We start from the raw sequence: 14,552 nt of genomic DNA, 5'->3' as shown, positions 1-14,552 counted from the left end.
TCACAACTGACTTGTGGCAACCTCATAGGGTTTTCAAGGCAAGAGACTAACAGAAGAGGCTTGCCATGGCTTGCTTCTGCATAGACCCTGGACTTTGTTGGTGGTCTCCCAAGCAAGTACTAACCAGGGTTTGCCATGCTTAGCTTCTAAGACTCTAAGATGAGGGTAGCCTTGGCCATCCAGGTCAGGGCAAGGTGAGTCCTAGGGATGGCCCTTTCAGAACTTCACCCAAGCAGCCAATCACTAGCAACACAGCTAGAGAGGAGACTCCCTTAAATGACAGGAGATTCCCTTATAGAAACTCCTCCAGACTGAATGTTTCTCTTTTAACTACCTTTTGATTAAAACTGGAGTCAGAGTCAGCCAAGGGTGGGGAGAGAGGCCTACTGTGAAAAAGCAGTAGGATTAGTGGCCTCGTAGCCTTCTCTTTCTGTTTATTTATGATTCAGTTCAAAGTGCTGGTTTTTCCTTTCAAAAGTGTTTATGGCCTGGGGTCCACTTCTCTGCAAGAGTAACCCTCTCAGGATAGTCAGCTGAAGCAGCTTCCCTCTGAAGCTGCTGCCTCGCCAAAGGGTAACATCAACATTGGCCTGCCCACAGTCCTGGAAGCTCAAGAAGAGCACACTCCAAGCCGTTTGCAAAATGTCTAAAGCAGAACCATTCAAAAGGCAGGGTTGCAAGTGTGACCTGGGGATTCCCCAGTGTGACAACAGGGCCTGTAAAACGAAGCTCTTCCGCCAGGTCATTGGTTGAGGCTGGGCTGCAAGAAAGGTCAGGGCCCCCCACCCACAGGAATAAACTAAGTAGCAGTAGTAAATGCCAACAGCGCCCACTGTCTCCCTCCCCTCTAGAATTGGGTCATCTAGGGCAGGGGTAGTCAACCTAGGGCAGGGGTAGTCAAACGCTGGCAGGGGCTCATGGGAATTGTAGTCCATGAACATCTGGAGGACCACAGGTTGGCTACCCGTGATCTAGGGGTAGTCTAGATAAGGACTGTATTTTTCCGCTACATATAATTCTATTATGGGTAGCATATATGTGCATTGCTATTTTTTTGTATGGGTTTTTATTGGGGTTTTAAATGTTGTAACTCACTTTGAGCCTTCGGAGAGAGGCAAGTAATAAATCTACATGATGATGATGATGATGATGATGATGATGATGATGATGATGATGATGATGATGATGATGATGATGATGATGATGATGATGATAGAGGTCAGTTATTGGGAGAAGAAGACACCTTTGGAGGATGGACTCTGGAGCATCACATTTCCTCTGAACTCCCTCTCCTCTCCAAGCTCCACTCTCCCGATGGTCCACCCCCCCCCAAAAAAACTCTAGGAATTTCCCAACTCTGATTTAGCAGCATTATTTAAAACAACAACCCTGCTTCCTTTATAGAAAGCATCCTCTTGCTCAATTTGGTTTGACCCCTTCTCTTTTAAAGTGCCTTCTTATTGTCAGTAGAAATTTTAGGCAGCCCCCTCCCCACACTATACTATTCAATTGATGCAGTAAATGGTCTTTTCTTCATTGTTCTCTAATTGCATAATCCATTTTATTGGACGTATCATACCGTGTTGCTGTTGTTCTTTCCTGTATTCTCTGTGCACTCCTATTTTATTGCACTGTTTATTGTGTTCTTGTCTGGTCTTTACTACAGTGTTCCAGAATTTTATCATCTGCCTCGAGTTTCACTGAAGTAGGTAGATAATGAATGAGGTTAAATATGTTTTTTTTATTTTAATCATCAGCAAAATATAATTCTGTAATTCCAACCTCCCAGTTTGCACCAGTGCGTGTCCTTAGGCCACGGCAACAGGAATATCACATAATGGTAGGAATAGTGTAATGATGTAACAATACCAATTTCAAATGCTTTAAAAAAAATCCCCATGGCAAGGAGTTAAGACAGAGGCTGGCAATTAGCCCTGTACATTCCAAATCCAACATGTGTGAGAAAGCAGCATGACTGTATGGGCGCAGCCATTTTTGTTCCGATCTTGTCGAGCAGCTGCCCAAACAATTGGCTGCCAGCTTGCAACCAGCGAGTGGGATTTCAGCTGAGTCAGCAGGTGTTCACACATTTCTGATTTGTTGCTGCTTTGCAGGTATGAAAGCACAACTTAAACAAGATCTAATATCTGGCCAGGTTCCCAAACTTTTGAAGATCCATTCACTGGCAAATAATTAGGGTTTTTTTTTTTTGTTTAGGGAATGCTGCACTTGAGAGTTCCAAAGTTTAAGGGATCTGGATTCCTAGGGTAATTGGCTTGAGGATGGAGCTGCGGAGTCAGGAGTGCTCTTGCCCCTTTTTTTTCTCATATGGATTATTCCCATGCAATAGTACATTAAGGGTAGGGTTGCCGACCACAGTAGCAACAGCAATGGGCACAAGGCAGATAATGGGGAAACAAAGGTAACATGATGCTGCAACATCACTTGTGTCGAGGACAGCCTTTCTCAGCTTCTTGACCATTGAGGACCACTGAGAACCCCCCTGAAACATTTTTCAGGCTTCAGGAAATGGCAGAAGTGGCATCATCATGCAGAATATTGTTGGGGAACATAGCTCATCCACGGCCCTCCCCTTCCCACTCCCTCCAAGCCCATCATTGGCCATTTTGGGAGGGGGGAAAGTCAACATGACCTGATATAGTCTTATCACCCAATACATGTTTAACAAATTAAATACATATATTAAAAATTAATTAACTCCCACCCATTTGGGAAACCCTTCCAGGGCCATCATGAAACACCAGGGCTTTTATGAAACCCTGGTTGAGAAAGTCTGGTCTAGGAATCCAGAAGTGACACCACTGCCTTGCCCAATGCTCTAGATTTGACCCCATCTGTATGGTAACAACTGTGGTGATCAAAAACATTCCTAGAGTGTCATACAACATGGTGATGTCACTTCTGGGTCCCAGCTGGAAGTGATGTTGCAGGGTAATGCAATGCTATTTCACCGAGCACTGATGGGGACTGGCCTGCTGCATGTGGCAGCCCCATATTTGGGGGAATAATTCTCACAGAGAATGAAGGAGTGGGACTTCCTACTGAGTGATCATGCAGTCCTGCTTGAAGTATTGTGGATATGTCTCTGGATTCATATCACATGGCTATTTCTAGAAAGTACTCTAACCTTGCTTGGAGGCTTATTTGCTTGATATTAAAATATATATGCCCTACCATTGCAGCATTCAGATCCTCAATGTGGTTTGTAGCAGTATAATAGTATAGAAAACTCACCCCTGAGAAATGGCACAGGTATTAACAGGTATTAATAGTAAATGTTCCTAGTCAACTGTCAGTCACAGAAACCTCACAATGGAAGCACCCACAGATAAGCCAGGGAGTTCTGCATACTCAGGAGACTCCCCAGCTATGGCAAAAGATAGGACATTGCACATTAATCAAAAGAAAAATGGGGGAAATGGCTCAGATGGAACAAATTTGCTCCAGGAGGCATCAGGGGTTAAGAGCAACAGCAGTAATTTCTTTTATGGAATCCTGTAGGGGACAAGGGAGATAGATTTTGACATTGTTCTATCCTGCAGTTCCTCATACTCACATGTTCCCACCCTGTCTCTTTTTTGACTTATTTTTACTCCCAGAAAAGTGGGATCAAAATATAAAGTCTCCCAAGGTGGTTGACATTCAGCCTAGCACTGCTGACAGATTCTGTGTATAAATGAAAAGTAGATGCTGGGGCTTGGCCCTTAGATTTGCAAACCAAAAAGGCAAGATACAAAACAGAAGCAGTATGGAGTGGAAATATAGAGAAGGAGAATGATGGACTGGTCAGCGGTTTACCACACATGTACAACTAGCTGTTTCCAGGCTGACCCTGCCTTGTTGATGTCATTCTAGGGGTGGATGTGGAGCAAGCTACCTAGCTGCCCACGGTCCGCTCAAGTCAAGAACAACACAAATTAGAGTAGTAGTCGAAGAAGAGTGGTTCTTATATGCCGCTTTTGTCTATTCAAAGGAGTCTCAAAGCAGCTTACAATCGCCTTCCCTTCCACTCTTCTGTAAGGTAGGTAAGGCTCAGAGAGCCCTGATATTCCTGGTTGGTCAGAACAGCTTTATCAGTGCTGTGGCGAGCCCAAGGTCACCCAGCTGGCTGTAGGCAGAATGGTGAATCAAGCCCGGCTCACCAGATTAGAAGTCCGCGTTCCTAACCACCACACCAAGCCAGCTCTCCTACACCAAGCTGGCACCAAGTAAACTTCTCTTCATTGCTGCAATCACAAGGCATGGGAAATTCTGTAGACACGCCTCCTTAAGAGAAACCTAGCAAGTTGCTTTGTGTTCCAATTTAGAATTCAGTAGAATTCTACTACAGAGGCCTCATCTCCAGCAGCCACAGAACCCTGATGGAGTCACAGGATAGGAGACAAAAATCCCTCCCCAGCCACGTTCAGCTTTCTCAGGATTAGTTGTTTTGTCTCCCAAAGAACTGAGATAAAGATGGCATAGGAGACATCAAATGAGACTCTGATAGGTATCAACAAAGAAGCTTACAGAGACAGGATCATTTTCCTTGGCCTTTGAACCAAGTCAAGAATCATAAAAGGAAACAGCAAACACATTTTTCAAGGGAGACAGCATGCCTCGGTGTGTCTAGGAGGGTGCAGAGAGGATCCCCTCCCTATTCTTCTATAGTTCCAGATTCTTTGTAATGAAAATAAAACTATCCTGAATGAAGGGGGGAGGAGTATTCTCTAGTGCCTCAGGGAAAATCAAGACCTGATTACATCAGGAACCTTGGTCAGTGACAGAATTACCTGCTTCTGCAAAGAACAAAGTTTTGAGATTTAGGATGCTTAGGGCTGATCCTGCGTTGAGCAGGGGGTTGGACTAGATGGCCTGTATGGCCCCTTCCAACTCTATGATTCTGTAATTCTGTGAGCTGAAGTGTGCTATACAGTGGCATCTCATACAGAACATTGCTGAGAGGATTCAAGCTCTTGTTATTGAACACCACTGAACTGGAATTGGGATATGGTATCCTTATGAGGTGGGTTATGAACTTCTAGACAAAGGTGATCACCAGGTGAACTTACTGAGTTCGAACCCCCTCAATTATGTGTGACCTGCATTCCTCACCAACTTGCCCTGGTTTTCCAGGTGAAATTTATCTTCTGGATATCATTCCACCAAGTGGTTTTATGCTTGCATAATAGTTGCTTATACAAGAGGGCCAAGTGATAATTTGTGCAAGAACTTAGTTGCACCATTTACCAGAGAAGATGCATGCATTCCCCAAGCTCATGGTTGAATCATTAAACTGAATATGTTCTATTGCTTATGGTTCACTCCCACTTTATTCCTGTGCATCATTTAAATGATGATCACACAAGATAGACTGTAACAACCAGCATCCTTTACTTGAGAAGTGACCACAGGATCTTACTTTAAGAGTAACTAGGTTCATGGGCAGACACTGAAGGCATATAGAACACCTAAGTAGTAAGTCTCAACTCAGAAATATCAAGCAGAATTTTTCTTTTTACTGTGTGTCTTGGAGGCAACAGACCACCTATAAGAGGCCACTAGATGCAGCAAGGCGGTAAATTCATGTGGGAAAATGCAACAGTTGTTAACTAGTTGCATGCAAGTTCACTCCAGTGCATGTGAATAGCTCACCAACTGATTACCTTCCTGCGTGTCTTGCGAGCAGAACATGAGCTAAACCAGAAGGTGATTGAGTGTGACTAGTACTTCCTGAAGGGTGTCAGGAGGTGGTGACAGATCATCTGGTAAAAGCACCAAATCTACTTTATCTTTTAGCACTGCTCAGTGGTGGCAGGTGAGATCCTTCCAACAACCCACCACGTGATACCGGTGACATAATGGTAGACTGGGATTGGGGAGTTAGGTTCTGATCATATTGAAAGTCACTTCAAAGGGTGACCTTGGGCCAGTCTCTCCCATTCAACCTAATCTAACTCACAAGGTTGCTTTGAAGGCCAAACATGGGGAGGATCAATTTATGCTGCACTGAGTTCTTTAGAATTTAGAATTCAAACCTCCAAGGGTACCTTTCCCCAGAGCAATCCTTTTGCCTTCATTTATCTTGTTGTAGTTACAGCTGTGCACCCAACAATCCATACAAGGGACTTTGTTCTTAACTTGTTGAGACAGAAAGAAGCCCATGAACACACATGATGCATTCCACATTCATCATCTATGAAGGGTTGGTTCACACATGCATGCTTACCATTGGAGAAACATGGCCTCCAAGGTTGCCTAGCCAATGTATATGAGACCTTGGAGGAACCTTCCTGATTCCCTCATGCAGGCTGTTCTACAAGGTGGGCCCTGAGAATGTGTGGGAACAGGCAGCTTCCAATCGTACCCATTTGCAGGTTGGTGCCAATAGAAAGCACAGCCTCACTTTGGTTATTAGCTCAATAGGCAGCTGTAAACCAATTTGCAATTAATATGTTCAGATAAACACACGCACACTCCAGTGTGAGTGGCTCTGATATTTTAAAACTGTGCCTTTCCCCGTCCAGATACTTCTCTGGACCTTGGGAAAATCTGAAAGTCTTTCATCTTATCAGACTTGCTTTATTGCCATCTGGTTACACAGTAATGTGAAGCTCAGCTTTACAAAGGGTCATATGATGGGATATCAGCTCAACAGTTGTCAGGTAATTGGACAAACAAGGAACAGTCTGCCAGCACAATTACAGGAGAAAGATAGTGAAAGACTCCAAAGGGCAAGAAGCCAAGAGAGAGAGAGAGAGAGAGTCTGAAAGATAACATTCAAAGGTGAGGGGGAAATCTTGGGAGAATTTGCCAAGGTGTGCTTTGAAAGGTAATTTCACAGGATGACCTCCATGAAATAAAAGCAACAAGGGGAACCAGATGCAGTGGGAGAAGGAGACAATTCTCTGAAGACCTTCCCTGTGGATTTGCTGTTCTGTTAATATGGTGCGGAGGACTTAACCTGTGAGATATTTTTCAACAAAGTCTGTTGAAGTATTAAGGAAAATATTTTTTCTCTCTCTCTCCCCCCACTCCCTGGAATGCCGAAAAGCTTGTTGGTTTGCTGCTGCCTATTTTGTCAAAATGTGTTTACCATGCAATGATTTGGGAATGTTCACCTGAAATCCCCAAGCCGCTGCAGAAAGGATAACTACAGACGGTCCCAAGAAGCTTTTTTATTTGTGCTCAGGACTTGCAAGCATTTTGCAAAACCAAGACGAAATATATCAGAAAGCTCTGCAGCTCCAAGCAGAAAATGCTAACACTGTGATTCAGATCCCATTGGAAATTTTGCAAAGGATAAGTCATAGCTTGGCCAGCATGGAGCCACTTTGTCACAGGTCCTTCTATAACTGGATAAGAACAGTCCAGTTGGGATTACAATGACAATGTAAGAATCTTTAAAACTTTTTGCTATGCCTGGATGCCCTGTTTCTCCCCGGCAGTCACTGCAAACAGTTCTTCTGAATTTATTACTGGTTTCAAGGGTCCAAAAGAAAAGGAAGGCTTCCATTCTCCTTTGGGCTTTCAATTCTTCTGAGTCACTTTCAGCATGGTGAAGACATAGCCAGCAACCTGTGTTTCTCCTGCATATACAGCAGAAACGGCATGAACAATAACATATCGCTAAAAATACACTGAAGGCTGAGTTTCTAACCTCATGATGTTGAGCAATTCAAAGGAGTGCCACAGCCAGGGAAAACCCATGTTGTCTTTTTCTATTGAGGAGATCTTAAAGAAGCCCTCCGCTAAGGCCTGCCTCCACCGTACAACGCATGCTGAGGCTGCTCAGATACTGGGATCAGAGCCTCTTTTAGAAATGTCAAAGGGTAAGCACTGTTTCTTCTCATTCATGAAATTTGCACACACCTGGATCTTCTTGCCAGAATCCAGGACTTGACTGCTTTCGACAAGGCAAATGGGATTTTGGGCCATATCAAACGGAGTATCGTGTCCAGATCACGGGAGGTGATGGTACCGCTTTACTCTGCTCTGGTTCGGCCTCACTTGGAATACTGTGTTCAGTTTTGGTCACCCCAATTGAAGAGGGATGGTGTCAAACTAGAACGTGTCCAGAGGAGGGCAACAAAGATGGTGAGGGGTTTGGAGACCAAGACATATGAAGAAAGATTGGGGGAGCTTGGTCTGTTTAGCCTAGAGAGGAGACAACTGAGAGGGGATCTGATAACCATCTTCAAGTATTTAAAAGGGTGCCATATAGAGGATGGAGCAGAATTGTTCTCTCTTGCCCCAGAGGGACAGACCAGAACAAATGGGATGAAATTAATTCAAAAGAAATTCCATCTAAACATCCGGAAGAAGTTCCTGACAGTTAGAGCAGTTTCTCAGTGGAACAGGCTTCCTCGGGAGGTGGTGGGCTCTCCAGCTTTGGAGATTTTTAAACAGAGGCTGGATAGCCATCTGACGGAGAGGCTGATTCTGTGAAGGCAAAGGGGTGGCAGGTTGCAGTAGATGAGCAAATGGGATTTGAGTGTCCTGCATAATGCAGGGGGTTGGACTAGATGACCCACGAGGTCCCTTCCAACTCTATTATTCTATGATTCTATGACAGCCATCAGCTTCACTTTATTTCTTTGGTATTTCCATGCAATTCTTAAGACCTGAGCATTCAGGGTTATGAAAAATCCCCAATAAAGCAATGCATGGAGAAGTGTATCTAAAGCCCTACTTTTTAAATATAGATACTGTACATTAACAGCAGCATAATTGGCAGAAATTCAATAGGTGGTGCTTGTCTGGAAATGCATGAATGGCAAAAGGTTGCATCCTTGCTATTGATCCTTCCTGAAATTAGTTATGAACTGGGTGACCTTACACTTGGACCAATTGGAAAAAGGAAGCCTTATCCTTTACTATGAAACATTCATCTCTTATTGAACGCCAGCTTGTGATACATCCTGCATGTTCCAACATGCCATTTTATTTCTTTATTTATGAATTGGATTTCTATCTTGCCACTTCTCAAAAAAGAATCATGGTGGGTTACAAGGTAAAACAATAAACCCCCATTTTAAAAAACCCTAATGACCATACCCCCCTAACAACAGCAGCAAAATTGTTCTCACCACCACCCCACAGCCAACCCAGGCAGGATGCAGAAGTATAAATGCAATGATCCCATGGAGAGGGCCAGCTGATCTTAAGACCTGTCCTCACCCAAAGACCTGGCGGAAGAGCTCTGACTTTCAGGCCCTGCGAAACTGTAAAAGGTCCAACAAGGCCCTCAGCTCTTCCAGGAGCTTATTCCACCAGGCCGGGGCCAGGCAAAGTGCCCTGCTTTTTTATTTCTTTCTACTACACGTGGCAAGCAAAGCAGGGCCCATGACAATATATGGAAGCAGACAGTCCTTCAAAAAATGCTTCTCCCAGGCCAGTTAGGGGTATAATGGTCAAAGTGAGACTTGGAAATCATCCTGGAAGCAAACTAACAATCAGTGCAGGTATCTCAAGACACGTGTAATATCTTCTCTGTAAGAAACACCTGTGAGGAACTGAGCTGTGACACTGTACCTATTGCTGCTTCCAAGCTCTCTTCAAGTGCTTCCCCTTCAAAGGGAGCCCAACCCAGATGCATTCAGGGGAAGGATAATCATAGAATCATAGAATCATAGAGTTGGAAGGGGCCATACAGGCCATCTAGTCCAACCCCCTGCTCAACGCAGGATTAGCCCAAAGCATCCTAAAACATCCAAGAAAAGTGTGTATCCAACCTTTGCTTGAAGACTGCCAGTGAGGGAGAGCTCACCACCTCCTTAGGCAGCCTATTCCACTGCTGAACTACTCTGACTGTGAAAATCTTTTTCCTGATATCTAGCCTATATCGTTGTACTTGTAGTTTAAACCCATTACTGCATGTCCTCTCCTCTGCAGCCAACAGAAACAGCATCCTGCCCTCCTCCAAGTGACAACCTTTCAAATACTTAAAGAGGGCTATCATGTCCCCTCTCAACCTCCTTTTCTCCAGGCTGAACATTCCCAAGTCCCTCAACCTATCTTCATAGGGAATAATAGTGGTCAAGGGAATTTTGTGGCCCAGAGAACACCTATGACTGGTACACCAGCTGAAGGTTTGTACCATAGAGGAGATGGGAATCTCAAAGAAGTTGAACTGGACTGAATAACACTCCTCCACCCCAAGTTGTGGACTGCTTCTTCAAGGCGAGCTTGACTCCATTCAGATCAGACTAAGTGCCCAGCTCCTGACTGGTCCCATTACTGACCATTGGCAAGTAACCCCAACTTAACTGGATGCTTCCAATTATTTACAGCATTTCAGCTAAAAAGGTTCCAGAGCAGTTTAGAGTGGAGAGTCAGTGGCATATGTTTGTTTAATTATTGCTGTTGCTTCTCTACTCCAAATAGCTCCCAAGCAGCTTTTCCCTATGAGGTTTGAAGAAATGGAATCTCACTTGGTAACCCTTGGAGCAATCACTCTTTCACACGGGCTGGTAGCAGTGAGAGAAAAATGTCGTAAGCCTCCATTTTAGGTTGTGAAGGGCTTTCTCCCAAGCCCTTCACTTGACCCCACAGTGGAAAGGAGGGAAAGCAGTAGTTGAAGAGAGGTGAGACCACAAGCAAAACCAGGAAGAGGGGAAGAGAGAGGGAAATGCAGAAGCTGATAACACGGGAGCAGAGAAGAAACTGGAGTAGGGAGGGGGATAAAGGAGGCATAAATATAGCAATTAACCTGAAGGAAACGCGTGGTAAGAGGCTGGTGGAAGGCTGGTGGAAGGGGGGAGCAGCTCCTGGAATTATCAGGGAAGTAACTAGGGCCAGGGGAAAGTAGGACATGTCAAGGAGAGGGGAGTCATAATGAGGCAGAAGGCATACATTGGTGAGGGGGCAGAATGGACTTTCTGGGGGGGGGCATACATTGTATAATGCTGATATGGTGACACACATATAATGTTAAAACATAACTACTATTGCGAGTCCCTTGGACTGCAAGGCGAACAAACTGGTTAGTCCAAGAGGAGATCAGCCCTGACTGCTCCTTAAAAGGCCAGATCCTGAAGATGAAACTCAAATATTTTGGCCATCTCATGAGAAGGAAGGACTCCCTGGAGAAGAGCCTAATGCTGGGAGCGATCGAGGGCAAAAGAAGAAGGGGATGACAGAGAATGAGGTGGCTGGATGGAGTCACTGAAGCAGTAGGTGCAAACTTAAATGGACTCTGGGGAATGGTAGAGGACAGGAAGGCCTGGAGGATCATTGTCCATGGGGTCACGATGGGTCGGACACGACTTCGCACCTAACAACAACAACAACAACTCTTTATGGTGGAGGGGATCAGTGCAAGGGAACAGAAAATGATGCAAAGATGAAGAATCACAGGTTTAATCAGCACAAAAAAGAAGTGAAATAAAATCACTGGCTTTTAGGTAAAAACAACAGGAATGAGAAATAAAAAAAAATCATTCCTAAACCTAAATTTCGCATCAGCACTAGAACACGGGTATTTTTTCTCTGTCTTGTTAAGCCAAATCGAGGCCCATCGTTTTGACTAAACAGCCTATAAATGCTACTTTTCGGTTGTTTAAAAGAAACAAGCAGGAGCCCAGGGAATTTCATCAGCTATGTAAACGTTCGGGCTGTTAAAGAGCAACATGAAGCATCTTTGAGCCCCTGGAAAAAAACAATTGATTTTCTGCTTTTGTCATGTGCAAAACGAACAGCCTAGTTGAGGACATCAGTTCTTTTGTATATGAGAATAAGACTTTGTACTCAAGCTGATCGTTTTTTTAAAAAAAGGCAACGCAACCAATATTTCTTTCCAGACCAATTTCCAGTGAAACCAACAAGGAATGGTTGAAATGTCTCCCACTGGGAGCTCATTACAAACATTCTTTTCAGCATCTTGAAAATGAAAAGATTTTCAAGACAGGTTGATATTTTTAAAAACCTAGAAATTGGAAATAACAGGCAATTTTGGAAGTAGAAAAGCTATGTAAGATTGACCTTGATCACTGACCTTGATGCTGCTAAAAGAATCATTGATAAATATTTACCCTGTTTTTCTTTTTCCTCCTTTCTGTCTTCCACTTTCTATTAAACAAGCTTTGTAAAAAGAAAGTTAATTCTGTCAGTGCTGTGACCCAACGTAGGTCAGGATGCAACGAGTCATGAGTTACAACCTTCCCATTACAAAAGCCAAGCAATTCCTTTTATTAAGCCCAACTAAAATGACATAAAATGATGCTCAACCTTTTGTGTTCTCTAGGACATCTTGTCAGGCTGGATGACAATGGGGATAGTGAGAAAAATGTTTGAGGACATCATGTTAAGGCTTTTTGTCTGCATTTTGTGTTGAATGGCCAGCAGTTAGAGCCCGTATCAAGTTAAAGATCTATGGATGGATGGATGGATGGATGGATGGATGGATGGATGGATGGATGGATGGATGGATGGATGATTTCTATACTGCCCCTCCCCATAAGGGCTTGGTGTTTCACAACAATTAAAAACATTCAATAAAATAAATTACAATCACAAAATTACAATAAAACACAATTTTAAAACCCCATCACTGCCCCCTACCCCCTTTGCACCAGCTACCATAGACTGGAGATGACATCAAATGAAAATAACAAGTAGGTGAGCTAAGAAATGGAGGATTAGACCAGTGGATTAGACCACGGCACATGTTCCAACAGTGGTGTATCAGACAGTTTTGCTTGGCTCCCAGGCAACCATGGCACTGGCAGCATTATTGGGGCCAGCAATGCATCAGAAGGCAATAGATGTGGCTTACAGCTAACATTATCTCCCAGACCTGCACAAGGATAATCCCTGAGCTCCTCTGGGGCTTTGGTTTTCCTAAGCTTATCTCACCAAGTACAACTTTTTTCTGCCTCCCAGCATGCCAACATCTTCAGTTAGATGATTCTTTTAAATGTTGGGCCCCCAAAGATTTCCCACCTTGTGGATTAGCCAGTATTGGATTGGGTGGATTAGTGGATGTGCTCATAAGAAGTTGATCGTTCTGGTCTAAAAGTAGGCCCAGGGAACATGGGATTTAGCAAGACAACACATTATTAGGTGTACAGATTTTGTGCACATACTTAAAAGAGTGCCCATGGAATTCACTGAACCTTTCTAGAGCAGGACTGGCTTGGACAACATCCAAACTGTGCTTTCTTTTCTGATGCAAACTGTCTCGAGCCAGCTGGCTGGGTGTGGTGGTATCTCAGTGTAATAATAAATAAAATAAATACAATGGAAAACCTTCTAATGTATGCAAACCAGAGTTCCATGATGGAGTGTGGAAAGCATCCCTTAGACCAGGGGTAGTCAACCTGTGGTCCTCCAGATGTCCATGGACTACAATTCCCATGACCCCCTGCCAGAGTTTGCTGGGAATTGTAGTCCATGAACATCTGGAGGACCACAGGTTGACTACCCCTGCCTTAGACTTTACCAGAGGATGTTCTAGTTCTCCAAATGAAATTCCAATAACATCAGTTCTACGGTCATTCTGTTTTAAGTAGTTATGATAGGAAAATGTGCATTAACACTCCCTCTTTGGTAGCAGAAAATGCTGTTGAGTCACAGCTGACCTACGGTGATCCCTCGGGGTTTTCAAGGCAAAGATATTCAGAGGGGGTTTGCCATTGCCTGTCTCTGCCTAGCAACCAAGTACTCACCAGGGTCAATCCTGCTTGGCCTTCAAGATGTGATGAGACTGGGCCATCTAGGTTAGGGCTCTATTTTCATCCACTGAGTCCAGAAGCCAATTCTGCCATCCTATCTACATTAGAGCCTCTTGTGGTGCAGAGTGGTAAAGCGGCAGAAATGCTGTCTGAAGCGTCTGTCCATGAGGCTGAGAGCTCAATCCCAGCAGCCGGCTCAAGGTTGATTCAGCCTTCCATCCTTCCGAGGTCGGTAAAATGAGTACCCAGCTTGCTGGGGGGTAAACGGTAATGACTGGGGAAGGCACTGGCAAACCACCCCGTATTGAGTCTGCCATGAAAACGCTAGAGGGCATCACCCCAAGGGTCAGACATGACTCGGTGCTTGCACAGGGGATACCTTTACCTTATCTACATCTTTCCACCTTGGCTTGCAAATGCAATTTGAAGCAGACCTGCAAAGCATTTCTCAGCAGATTAGTGGCATTTCCCTCAGTCTGAAATGTCACCGTTTCTGGAAGTCAAATTGTACATTTACCAAAGAAAATGTCAGGCTGGCTCAAATGGCCTCTTTTTCTCTCGGCAACTTTCTGTGTTTCTTTTTCCCTTCTTCCCTCTCTCCCACAGACAGCCTATTCTAAGAACTGCGAACTGAGTTAACATTTCCACCGTCATGTTTTAAACGTCATGTGGGGAAGAAGCCAGAAAATGAGTGAAGAAACTTGTACCTTTGAAATGTCAGAAAGGTCAATTGTATATAGGGGATGTGTCATAGGGTCCTTACATGGTGACAGTTTTACAGTGGCAGGAAGTCTTTTGTTCAGGCACGACAGGTGAAGTTTTGCCCAGAATAAAGCAATGGAGAAATCTTACCCTGTTGAGTTTCTGCCTATTATGAGA

The 14,552-nt window shown here is 44.1% G+C and overlaps 1 protein-coding gene across 1 annotated transcript in view; it reads left to right on the top strand.

The window, feature by feature from the left end:
- The first annotated feature begins 6,758 nt into the window (after positions 1–6,758).
- ISX (intestine specific homeobox) overlaps positions 6,759–14,552 on the top strand; it is a 33,008-nt gene continuing 25,214 nt past the window's right edge. The window contains exon 1 of the mRNA XM_077339665.1: positions 6,759–7,832. Coding sequence (XP_077195780.1) covers positions 7,664–7,832 — 169 coding nt within the window. The 5' untranslated portion in view covers positions 6,759–7,663. The remainder of the gene's footprint in view (positions 7,833–14,552) is intronic.

Source organism: Paroedura picta, chromosome 5 (assembly GCF_049243985.1).
Source record: "Paroedura picta isolate Pp20150507F chromosome 5, Ppicta_v3.0, whole genome shotgun sequence".
NCBI classification, from domain to species: Eukaryota; Metazoa; Chordata; class Lepidosauria; order Squamata; family Gekkonidae; genus Paroedura; species Paroedura picta.
Note: the sequence above shows the minus strand (reverse complement) of the source record. Positions and strands in the feature narration are given on the sequence as shown.